Source organism: Apostichopus japonicus, chromosome 19 (genome assembly GCF_037975245.1).
Source record: "Apostichopus japonicus isolate 1M-3 chromosome 19, ASM3797524v1, whole genome shotgun sequence".
In the NCBI taxonomy this organism is placed as follows: Eukaryota; Metazoa; Echinodermata; class Holothuroidea; order Aspidochirotida; family Stichopodidae; genus Apostichopus; species Apostichopus japonicus.
In genome coordinates, this window is record NC_092579.1 from 8,829,428 (window position 1) to 8,842,236 (window position 12,809).

Consider the following 12,809-nt stretch of genomic DNA (forward strand, 5'->3'; position numbering starts at 1 on the left):
TTAATAATGTTAACATTTTCAATTATTTTGAACAGAACCAAGTTAATACATGGGAAGCCATCAGCGCAGAAATTCAAGAAGGCCTTGAATACAAACTTACGGTTAGAAAAAGAAACCTTTATATTTTATTATTCAGATGTAAGTCGAATGGTACATTTACAATTAATCCACACTACACGTCTCAAGCATCCCATACCATTTTTGTATTTCATTGTTCAGCTCTAGTCGTTTGAATTGTTAATATTTATTATTTTTCCTTGGAAATTTTACAGATCATTCCTTACGTTTTATCAGATTATGCAAATAATCCTGAACCAGGAAGACTAGCCACAAAGTTATTCTTGGCCGAAATTTCCGAAGAAGGTAAATTCGATTACAATTATGGTGGTATGATTTCAAATATATTACAGGAACACAAATAAAGGTCGTATATTTACATTTTAACCTACTAATATACTGTTTTCTTTATTCTCAATGTGCAAAGTTATGCTCACAAAATTGATTGTTTGGTTGAGTTGACTATTGGTTTATAGAATCATCGAATACTTTGCTTGACTGATTGATTGATCGAATTGATTTGATTCGTAGATTGATTGATCAATCCATTAATTGGTTATCGGTAGTTAGGTTGATTTTATTGAATGTCTGATTATTTGGTTGCATTAAATATTGCTTTATAGAATCATCAATTAATTTGCTTGCTTGATTGATCCATTTGATTTGATAGATTGGTTTATCCATCCATTAATTGGTTATCGGTTGTAAGGTTGATTTGATTGAATGTTTGATTATTTGGTTGATTGATTGTTTCATTGATTGATTGATTGAATGGATTACTGATGGATTAACTGATTGATATTTTCATTTAGATTTCACAGATCATCCCTTCACGACTGAACAAGAGACTGACACAATCGTTCGTGATAAAGCTAGCATGGGGATCCAATCAACAAGCTTTGCCCCTGGGCCAAAGCCTACCCCTGAATCCGTCTCATCTACGTCAACAACAATGATCCTAATCATCGGTCTTTTCGCAGTTTTTGTGATTGTTGTTGTTATTGTATGCTTTCTATTGACAAAGAGACGAAGACGCATAAGAAAAGATAATCTAGAGAACCTCCATCTTGAACAAATGTACCAGGAGAAAGCCATTGGTAATATTTTTATGGAAATATTTTAAAAGAAAATAATAGTTTTTAGAATGGTTTTAGCCAATATGTTGCACGAAGCAGTAGCAATTGATGCACCGGATATACACAGATAACACAGTTGCTATTGTAAATCTTACAGCTTTGTACCAAAGTAAAAATAGATCGTGCTATCAATCGGCTGTAATCCTAATAGCACATGCTAACATTTTTTTCTTCAGATTTGTCAGCACAATCCAGTATTTAATGTGGTACAAAACTTTAAGATTTACTGGTAATCTTTGTGTGAATCGGCTGATTGATATGAGATACGAACTCAGTGAATATGTGTTGAGCTACATACTTAAATGTTAAATTGTGACACTAAATTAGGTTTAATAAAAATACTGAAATCCCTCCAGTTTTCTATACCACTTTTTAATATTTGAGAAATGACACTTCAGCATCTATCCAAAGGTGTACTTACTGGGATAAACAGAGGATTAGGTCAATTTCTCGATCAGAACAAAGCTCAATATGACAACTTAGATACCAGAGATTATAATACTTAAAGCTGAATACCTTTAAAACTGTAATAGCTATAAACGCCTTACCAAAACTGATATTCTACCATTTTGTTTTGGTAATATCGTGCCTAAGTTCTTGCCTGAAGTCACCATTTTATTAAAAAAAAAATATGCTATTCACGGTCTGTGTATGTATTTATGTTTTTTTTATTTTTTATTTACAGAGAAGACTCGAGAAGTTGATCCCATATTAACAGACAAAGAAATTAGCCACGATAAAGTCATAATCGAGCAAAAGCTAGGGGAAGGTGAATTCGGTGTGGTGCATATGGGCAAGGTCACCGGCATGAAGAATAAAGTTGAAGATGTGACAGTTGCTATTAAAACTACTAAAGGTGATGTAGATATTTATTAATCATCAAACGTACATTTTATAATATAAGATAATATAATCTTCGACGTGAAGTAACAGGATGATGTATCAAGAGAAATGCAAAGCGTTCATAAGTTCATGGAATCCTATTGAAGGACGCTACGGGATGTTGGTGTTATTTCCACAGAGAGATCCTGTATCATTTTGTACTAACAAGGCGTTATGTGTTTCGCCTGAGTTGCTTTTATAGAAGCAGATTGAATAAAAACTCCTTTTCAGTATAAAAATATGACATGGAAGAAGTAAGCCTTCAACAATGTGAACAATGAAGGTATTGCTATATTATACAAGTCCGTGTATACGTTAAACGTGTAAAGACCTATACCATCTAACTCGAAATATGTTAAAATAACTTTAAAAATACATTATGGAATTAATAACATAATTATGACAAATACAACTTTCAAAACTTGTTTTAAACGAAATGATATATAATCTCCGAATGGGGATAGTTTAGGATGAATACGTATACCTTACCTATTCAATTTGAGCGATCTTAATGATCTTTTATAAGAGCAAAAGGGAAACGACACGATTTGCACGACACCACATATCGATGCTTTTTAAATATAAGCCTAATTCCGTGCAAATTTGGAATGTAGAGCTGCTATGTCATAGTTTTGTCGCCATTCCATTGTTGGTCCAAACCACATGCAATATTAATTCCATTTTAACAGTTGGAGCATTTTCTGATGTAAAAGAAGACCTGATAAACGAAATGAAACTCATCGCAGAGCTGGGCGACCATGTGAACATCCTCTGTCTTCTTGCTTGCTGCTCAATGAATGAACCGTTCTACCTTATAACAGAATATATGAAGTATGGTGACTTGCTGGGATTCTTACGGGACTGCAGAAAGGTAAGTCGCTACACACATGTTACATATTTGTATTTTCTACTTAGAAAGTACTAAAGCATTCAAGCTTAATTATTAATATGTTATGAGGGCGACGAAACGGATGGGGCGTTTGACCAATCATTGTTTGTTTCTTCAGCTTCCTTTAACTTGAAATTCATACAGCATCAAATATATTTCCAACGTCAAAAATTAGCGATATTTTCCATCCAATTTTACAAACATTTACCAGATCACACATCCCATTTCCAACGTGGATTAATCTTCCTTTTTTCTTTCTTTTTTTTTGGCGTTTTTGAGGCGATTGCGGTTTACTCAGTGTTAGATTAAGCTTCATTATTCGTTTCCTGTTCCCTGTTGGGATTTTGATTGAAACAGTTCAATTTATGCCGGTGCTGTTGCCTAGTGGATACAGACGGTGGTATGTTAAGCACCGAGGCTTAGTAATCGGGAGGTTTTGGATTTGATACCCGACCGGGTCATAGTAAGGTGGGGTTTTCATGCAAGAGCAATCTACGATTTTTCCATCGGAAATAACTTTCTAAATTGAAAAAGGTTTCATATTTGAGATAAACATTTGGATTGGAAGCCACCCGACGTGTAAGTTGTAATCCATAAGCCCTTGTGGGTTTCTCTCACATTTGTGGTAACTTAAGCGTCGTAAAATAAACTACTGCTAATTATTATCATCATTGTTATAATTATCCGTGAAAGTTTCTTCTTAGATTGTTTTAACAACCATGCTCAAGGGGATTGTGAACGTCAGTTGTAATCTAAGAAAAATGAAAAAGAAAGCCACTAAAATTTGTTTCCACCTAATGAAGGAGCATGCCATAGACCTTCGTTCATATCTTTATATTCTCATCACAGCTAGCGAGTGCTGAGAAAGACCAAGTATATTCTGTAGGGGAATTACAACAACTTATTATTGCTCGTGACATCGCAAATGGAATGGTAAGTCGTTAATTTCATCGATTAGGATGTAACTGTGACACTTTCAGTTTCAAATAACATTAAGAACTTGTCAAAAGCATAGAGAGTGATAACATTTTGGTTTCCAAAGATGTGACAATCTACAATAAATTCGTCATCAGTTAGATGTGTATAGAACAACGTTTATAGTTATTAAAGGCCACGTGTAGACACTTCCATTCGTATTAGCATAATTGTAGACTTTCTCTCAATGTATTCTCTAGTATGTTTAAATATTGTTGATGAGAGCTAATCCGATAAAAGGTGATGGCTCTCCAATCAAAATGGCTTGACCAACTATTCCAGCATTCACCATATAGGATTAGCTTATCAGAAGCAACATAGAATATAAATCGACGGTATCAGATCAAGACTTAACGATTCCTCTTCGGGTATAGGAATCCGACGGAATCAAGGACTAGGTTCAGACTCATCGGATACTAAAAAAAAAGATTTATCAAAGAAAAAATATTATTTGGTTTGGCAGGCCCATATTCAAGAAAGACGTTTCTATCACGGGGATCTTGCTGCTCGTAACGTACTCGTTGGTGAAGGACTGGCGATAAAAATATCTGATTTTGGACTCGCCGATGACATTTACACGAGAGGATATAAAAGGAGAGCTACGGAACAGAAAATACCGGTGAAATGGTGCAGTCTGGAAACGATCATAAATGGAATATGTAGTTCGGAAGGAGACGCGTATGTAACCAAATACGTTACTCTTATCTCATTTTGTTTTATATTTTATGCACAAACAGTTTGGTTAAGAATTGAACATGTAGGCTATACCTCTAACTTAGGAAATAAAGGATAAATCCATCAAGTTTCTTTACCACCAATTCCAATTTGTGAAATGTTTTCGTTATATATAGAAAAGAAGAATAATCAAAGATAATTTAAATTAATGTTTCTATCATTTTAACAATTTGTATTTAGATACATGTACTGTAATATTCAAGCCATAGGGATCTGGCAGAGGAAGGCAGTAACGATACTTTTAGCTAGGACATTGAGGTAGCCTTTATTAGTGTTAACCACCAGCGGATAATACGTGAGATAAACAGTACTTATTATCACTGCTCAAAACGCAGTTAATATTGCATGAATCCATAAACTATGAGTAGAATCGTTCATATTCACCATGCCCTCTTTTGAAGCTTCATAAATTCATACGTGGTACAATCATGGGATGAAGACTGTTTTTTTCTGGTGGGCGGAACCTTTGACTTCACCCATTCTCATCCATACCCTTCATACTGCTCTTTTATCTCAAATTAGTTGGTCCTTTGGAGTACTGCTGTACGAGATTTTCACACTCGGTGGTACTCCTTATCCTGGTATCGCACCGCGGTTATTAGTCAGTCAACTGAAAAACGGCTACCGCATGGACCAACCGGACAGTTGTCCTGATGATGTGTGAGTACATAGAAAAACAAATTTGAGTACTGATAACAATGCAATCGCCATGACATGAGCTAATTGTATGGAACGTGAAATTTAACACCAGTGAAAACGTGAAATTTAAATACTGCCTATTACTTAGTTTTTATTGCGTATTAAGTTTTCTTTTGCTTTGTTTACTTTTTCTTCAATTACGTTGTTCAAATTTCTTGGTATGTATTTATGATTTAACTTTTTTGGCAGTTTGAAGGGAGAGAAACTCTGGTTTTGTTTATTGTACTTCATTCTACCTCATTGTTGCTCATATGTTGTAGAAAAGCAAATAAAATATACGAAAATAATTCTTTTAAATACTTTACTATAGTATCACACGAAGATTGCAACTTTTTCTACGATATGAATATGTATTTCGAAACGATTATCAACTGTGTAATTAGGGTTATTCATTAATAGTTATATATATATAAACAGTCTACTGGTTTCTATTTCTGGCACAAAGGACCGTTTGCATTGATTGAAATGTTTCTCCATAAGGAAAATCCTGACCATGGAATAATCAGAAAAGGTTGCTGAATACACTGTTAGTGTTTATAACCTATTTTTGCAGGTACGATTTAATGAAACGCTGTTGGCAGGAGAGTCCGATGTCTAGACCCAAATTTACAAATATGTTTGAAGAGTTCGGAGAGATGTTAATGAAGCGTACAGATTACCTCGAATTCGGCAGTGAAGATGTACTTGAAGTAAGTCACAGTTGGAAGACTCCTTATTCTGTTTCTTCAAAATGATATGTTCTATGTACTCTCATGTTGTTTATTTCAAAAGTGTCTGAAATAAAATAAAAAAAATCGTTTCAGTGAATGAATTAAAGAAACCCATTTCATATTATTCGGATACAATTAGGCACCGGAAAACTCGTTGCACAAATCACGAATAAGTAAGGTCATAAAAACAATGTTAACAATTCCTAAAGATGCTTTAAACTCTACAAAATTGTCTTGAATAAACGGGTCTCCTTTATTGAATCCCTTCACTTCACATGTGTTATAATAGAAAGTACTTGAACTGACACCGTTTGAAGAATACATGTTGTTTTACATTAGGCGGCAACTATATACACACTAGCCGAAATAGTTTTTAGCACATTTTCAATTGCGAATTTGTACAGCAGTTGAGAAGAAAAGTTATGTAAATGACCTTGGCATTGATAAAGAACTGACAAGGAAATTATATGAAATGATATGATTTAAGTTTAGTGTTATGTGGGTGACTATTGGTTTCTTCGTGATTGTTTTCATTTCAAAGATGGAGGAACTGCTAAAGCTACCGAGACGAGGTTCTACAATACAGGCTAATCATTACATTTCACCGTCAGATGAAGGGGATGCAGGGATGAAGCTGCCTCCAATACTTAACGAAGAGAGTGAAGTCGATTTTGATGAGGTCCAGAGTGCTTTACAACAATCTACGAGTGACAAAGAGGAAAACAGTACAAAGCAGGACGACGAACTTGTAATGATGTAAATTCAACGTATTACTAATATTTACAATGTGAAAGTCAGTTTGAAATTGGCTTTGGTTTGTGTCTATAAGATCACGTTGAAAAGCTACATATGTGTTCCCGCTGGCGTTTTGGGTGACCGATGAATAATTGAGAAGGTTCTTGGATGGCAATTTTACTTTGACCATCTTGCTGAACAGTTAAAAGATCTTACAACATGGATATAGGTTTGATAAAACGCAAAATGGATAAATATATATGGTGACGTAAATTAATATTATCTTTTCGTTCAGATTCAAGCAAATACTTATATCATTTTCGTGACAGCCTTCATTAACTCTTATACCTTTAATAAACGATCAAATTAATAGCGTAATTTAGGCGCATAATTTGACTTTTAATCTTTATATATATTGACAAAAATCGGGGATAAAACATAAAATAAGAGTTTATAGAGATGTTTACATAAGTACATTAGCGATATGCATTTCTTATAAATCATTCTTTTTATTCAGAGTTGCGCCCAAAATAGGTCTGCTTAGGCCTTTGCTATTTTATTTTGCTGTGTTTTTTTTTATTGTACCCAATAAGTTGATAATTTCAAAGTTTAACGAAAATGGATAAAAGCATAAAAATGAAAAACAACGCTTTCAAAGCCCGATTATTTGATGGAACCGTTTGTATGTAGTTGTTTTGGCGTTTTAAAAAAAATAATTTTTGTGTCGTTTTTAAAATGTTGTCTTTTATGTTATAAATCCGTGGTTTATATTTGTTTTGGGGGAAGGTGCATGGCCGCATTAGTCTTCCGTGGTTAGAAATGATTGTAGTATATTCATATGTTAATGTATCCCAATTCTGTAGAAGAGAAGCGGATTAAAATCATAAAGAAAAACATGGAAGATATTAAAAGTTCTTATACTGTGCATCTATGACATCACACCTGTATGAGTTTAGTTCATTTTGGGGCAGGCACTTTGTTCATTTCTAATCTCGAAAACGATACTTGATTGTAAATTTCACAAGAATGCTAAGAATATCTTCCTTTTCCATAAAAGTAACTTCCCGCATAAATATCCTTTTAAACTATCATAATTAATATATAGTTGATTGCCCAAAATGACCCGAGTACCTATTCAACGAGAGCTAGTATACAAGCAAATATACTAGAATACGAGTAAGGGATCAAACTTCTGCTGAAAAACATACACCACATTACTTCACCATTTGTACTTGAATATTGAAACATTTCTTTTCACAATTCTTTGGTAAGTTTGCAGGTGTTGGTTCATGGTACAATATGTGACCTGTCAATTCAATAATACCACAATCTAGCACTGCCCAGTCATCACAATGTTTTATTTCACAATATATTACATACAATTTTGAAATAAGAATAAAGTCAAAGTGAAATGTTCCACCTCCTGAGTCTGCTATGCAGTGAACCCAAGCACAAAATTCTGAACAAACAAACTAAAACATGACATCAAAACATCATCCCAGACGAACCAAGTATAATTCTTAACATTTGATAAAGTTATTCCGCACATATATCACGTAGAACACGGCTAGAAGTTACTTATAATGTTATTATATATTACAGAGGGCCCAGCAAACATTTAGGCCCACGACCCATGATCTTCCTTGAGAACTGAACTACGACCTACCAGACCCCCATCATTTAGAGTCCATGCTCAAAGTGTATAAAAGATAGCTTGACTCGGAGCTTGATGTTAAAAGATGCGGGCAAATCGTTTTCCTTCTCCAAGCACCGAAAACTGTTTAATTACTTTTGGAAAATCCCACGACCCACCGAACAGGTTTCTCGACATACAGTTTGCTCCATAATATTCCTAGGGTAAACATAATAACAAACAATGCGATCACATTGTTTGTTATTCTGATGGATGATGGATCTTGGTGAGTGTTATAGTAATGTAAAGATGTGGGCGGTGCCAAAGAGGGGTCAAGCCCGTAATTATAATACTGCAGTTACTATAGTTGCATGTATTATGTATTAATTTTACATGTACCCAGTACGAATTGACATAAGGTCAAACAACCTAACCCGTTCCCATTCAACCGCACAAAGTAAGTACATATTAGACATATTTTATTGGACATATTTATTGTACTTATTTGTTATTAATATTGTACATATTTCAAACATATATCACGACCACCAATGAAAGTAAGATATTGGCTATTTTAATAACTTCAAAATTACGGTGTAGATCAACTCGATTATCGAAATCGAAACTTCTATCCATTAGATTCAAAACGGGACAAAACCTCATCGTTACGTTGGTGCAAACAATTAGTAGATTTTCAAAATTTCGTCCATTTGATTTTTCACCCAATAGTTTTAATAATTTACAAACATAAGGTTGTCTATTCAGTACCAGGTTTATACATCGATCGCCTTAACAAAAATGTGGCGATCGACTAGGCCTAGATAATGTGAGAAAACAGTTCATTTCTGAAAGTAATACATTTCGATTGAAATAAACAAACTTGATAATAAAGGAAAGATGTACAACTCGATCCTTCGTAACGAATTATTTATATATGTCCGGCGGCGAATGTGCCTACAATTAGTGCCAGTAGTACACGTACAGTGAATTTCCAACATGGAGTCGCTGCCATAAATGAAATTTGTTCGTTACCATATATTACCATGCCCGTGTAGCATATATCAGTTGTATTTTGCTTACTGCTGAAAGACCTTCAGTAGATTATCATAAGTACACACTGATTGACTGCGTTAGTTATATAGAAACCCTATGATGATCTACAATACTATACTCTGTGATTTAGAAGCCGCGGTAAGGTTTTTTTTTTTATAAAAACATACATTTTGTGAAATGTTTACTTGTGACATGAAACTGTCAAATATCTTCAAATGCTTCATCTATCAAGGGGTTTGCCCCCACCCCCCCACCTCGTGTCCGGCACCGAGGCTGTAATTCTTGACCCATGACCTCACGTTAGATAACAAAGTGGCATTGAAGCTACCCATATCAATGGTAATCTTCTTTAAATATTAACATTTAATTATATTTATTATCCTTAATAATCTTAGTCTCGCCCGTTACCAAACGGTGGTTGCCAATGTATCAGACGTGACAGGCTTTTCTACATTTTTAGAAATTAGCGTTAAAGGTATATATAGTATAAGTTGGTATGTGTTACCAAGCTCGCTTATTCGAGGTCAGTTACTATTGCAGGTAGTAACTTGAATCGCGATATTGACAAAGTGATGGTACGCCTAAACACTTTCATCATGTCATCTAAATTTGTGGGTATTTAGTCGAAGAAAACACATTACAGTTGTCTTTACCATCAGTATAAAGGACAGGATAATAATTTCAAATTTATTTTGTGTAACTGTATATATTTATAAAGTGACGTCAATTAATTGCAGTTTACAAGAAAGTGTGCATATTGCGGAAGTGAAGTGATATTTTCTCTACTAGGTAAGTTTCAGATTGGGTTGTGTGTTCCAGTTGCAGAATAGTATGCAATGTAACACTCTGTTTAGCCATAGCACCGAAGTACATTGATATGTCAGTAGTGCAAGATCTGCCTACTATAGAATTACACAACTTTGCTTATATCTGCAAACGACAATACCTTCACAGGGAGTCGATCGTAGGGGCCGAAGGGCCAGTGACCCCAAATAGTTCAAACTAAGCGTACAATAAGCCTAGACCTTTCATGTAATAATTGTTTTTCGTATATCAAACATAATGCACAATCCTTGGATTACAATGGGATATTCTAACTTCAATTAAAAGAAACAATAAACTTTTGTAGAAAATCTTTAAACCACCCAAAAGTTACAGATAAACAGAAGCCTACCCAGATATCGCAACAGATTGCTTCATGTTCCTAGAATATAAAAAAAAAATACTTCACTGAAAAACTCTCTAATAGCGTAAATGACCCCAAATCAACTTGGTCGACAATAAATACTCTCATAGGGTAAAAGAAAAAGCTTCTCTCCTATCCATGACCATTCAAAACCACTTACGGGAATGTTAGCGACTCTAATAATGTATCAAATTAATTCAATTGCTTTTTTGTTGTTGTAAATATCGGGCCATCACTGTCAATTCATATCCCCTCAAATTCTAATCAAGCAAACTTCTTGTTACCTAACGACTTTAACCCTTCGTCATTTTTTTTACTTCCAGTCCAAAAAGATGAAATCATAAAAGTGTCTTTTACTTTTCTCAAACAGAACAAATCAGCTGGGTATGATGATTTTAGGCCTGGAATAGTTAAAAATATTATCCACCATATTGCTGACCATCTTTATCATATATTTAACATGTCTTTTTGTACAAGTGTTTTCCCAGCGATTAACTTCAACAGTCCCATTAACTCCCATCTATCAAAATAAAAGTTAAAAAAGACATTTTGGAAATTTATCGTCCAATTTCCGTTTCACCAAGCTTCTCTGAAATCCTTGAGCGCCTTATGTTTAATCTTATTCACAACTTCTTTGAAGAAAATAACATCCTTATATAACAGACAATGTGATTTCGTCCTGGTCACTCAACCGAGCTAGCTCTCATTGATGCTGTAAATCTCTCATGCTTTAGATAAAAAAAAAACCTCAGTTGGAATCTTCCTTGACCTTAGTTAGGCGTTATGACACAATTGATTCTCTTAACAAAGCTCTCTTATTATGGTATCAGAGGTACAGCACATTCCTGGTTCAATAGTTACATTTCAAATAAACATCAGTTCACCTCAATTAATCATAATAGCTCTGACCCCTGCAGATAAATGGTGGAGTACCACAAGGTTTCCATTTTGGGACCATTACTCTTCATTTTATAAGTCAATGACATAAATCACATATGCCAGGATACATCAGTACTCTTCTTTGCCGATGATACAAATATTTTCTTTACCGGAGAAGATGCTAAACTTGTTCAGGATAAAATTAATAACGAATTAAATCATTTCAATGAATGATTCAAAGCCAATAAATTATCTTTAAATATTAATAAAACAAAGTTTGTTGTATTTGGTATGTGTAGCAAAAGTGGGATTTAGAGATCTTGAATAATATCAACATCAATAAAGTCGACAATGCTAAATTTCTGGGAATCACAATTGATTCAAATCATACTTGGCGAAACCATATTGATTCAATTTCCATAACTGTAGCCAGAGCTGTTGGTAATATTTCAAAGGTTAAGAACAATTTACCGCGTAATGTCACTAGAACTTTTTACAACACATTAATTCTTCCAAATTTGTCATTGTTCCACCACATTGTTCCACCATTTGGTCGGGCAGATATTCTTCTGATCGGACTAAACTAACAGTCTTACAACAGCGAGCTATTCGACATATTGGGAACGCACCTCAGCGTGCGAACACCAGTAAGTTATTTTCTTCACTGAATATTCTTTTAATTATCAAATCTAATTCCGAAAAAATCTTGCTACTTTTGCTTTTAAAGTATTAACACAAAGGCATGTACCATCTTCAATCAACAGTTTCTTTGAACATAATTATCAGGTGCACAACTGCAGAACCAGACAAAACACAAAAATACGTTGTTAACCCTTCAAAACAAACATTGCCGTATTAATTGTACAAAACCATTCGATAACTCTTTGGAATTCCCTATCAGATCATTTGAAATCTAGAAGCTTACTTCCACTCTATAAAAAAAATAACTAAGACCCTTCTAAACAACTATTGATGTTTGTATTATAATGTCATGTACCTTTTTCAGGCAAATTTTTAACAGGTGTTGGGTGGGTGTATGGATGGGAGGTTTTGAGTAAGTGGGTCGGGTTATAGCTGGGGATTATAGATGGTGAAAGGTGGGGAAGTCGTGGCAGGGGTCGGGAGGTTTTGAGAAGGGTCAGGGACACGGTCAGGGTTTTTCTCTTCTTCTTTTGTTTCTTTGTTGTTTAGAGACATATATGTACGTATATTTTCAAAGTTAAGTATAGGGAGTGCACTG

The 12,809-nt window shown here is 34.4% G+C and overlaps 2 protein-coding genes across 3 annotated transcripts in view; both read left to right on the forward strand.

Moving 5' to 3' along the window:
* LOC139960670 (uncharacterized) overlaps positions 1-9,361 on the forward strand; it is a 31,587-nt gene extending 22,226 nt beyond the window's left edge. For both annotated transcript variants that reach the window (XM_071959221.1, XM_071959222.1), the window contains exons 9-18: positions 36-101; positions 273-363; positions 870-1,154; positions 1,879-2,049; positions 2,765-2,946; positions 3,814-3,897; positions 4,403-4,617; positions 5,197-5,334; positions 5,927-6,062; positions 6,625-9,361. In XM_071959221.1, the coding sequence (XP_071815322.1) occupies positions 36-101; positions 273-363; positions 870-1,154; positions 1,879-2,049; positions 2,765-2,946; positions 3,814-3,897; positions 4,403-4,617; positions 5,197-5,334; positions 5,927-6,062; positions 6,625-6,843 (1,587 nt within the window). In that variant the 3' untranslated portion in view covers positions 6,844-9,361. The remainder of the gene's footprint in view (positions 1-35; positions 102-272; positions 364-869; positions 1,155-1,878; positions 2,050-2,764; positions 2,947-3,813; positions 3,898-4,402; positions 4,618-5,196; positions 5,335-5,926; positions 6,063-6,624) is intronic.
* A 137-nt stretch (positions 9,362-9,498) lies between these two features.
* Positions 9,499-12,809, forward strand: part of LOC139960673 (uncharacterized) — a 31,159-nt gene continuing 27,848 nt past the window's right edge. The window contains exons 1-2 of the mRNA XM_071959226.1: positions 9,499-10,293; positions 12,131-12,216. The gene's annotated coding sequence lies outside the window, so the exon portion shown is untranslated. The remainder of the gene's footprint in view (positions 10,294-12,130; positions 12,217-12,809) is intronic.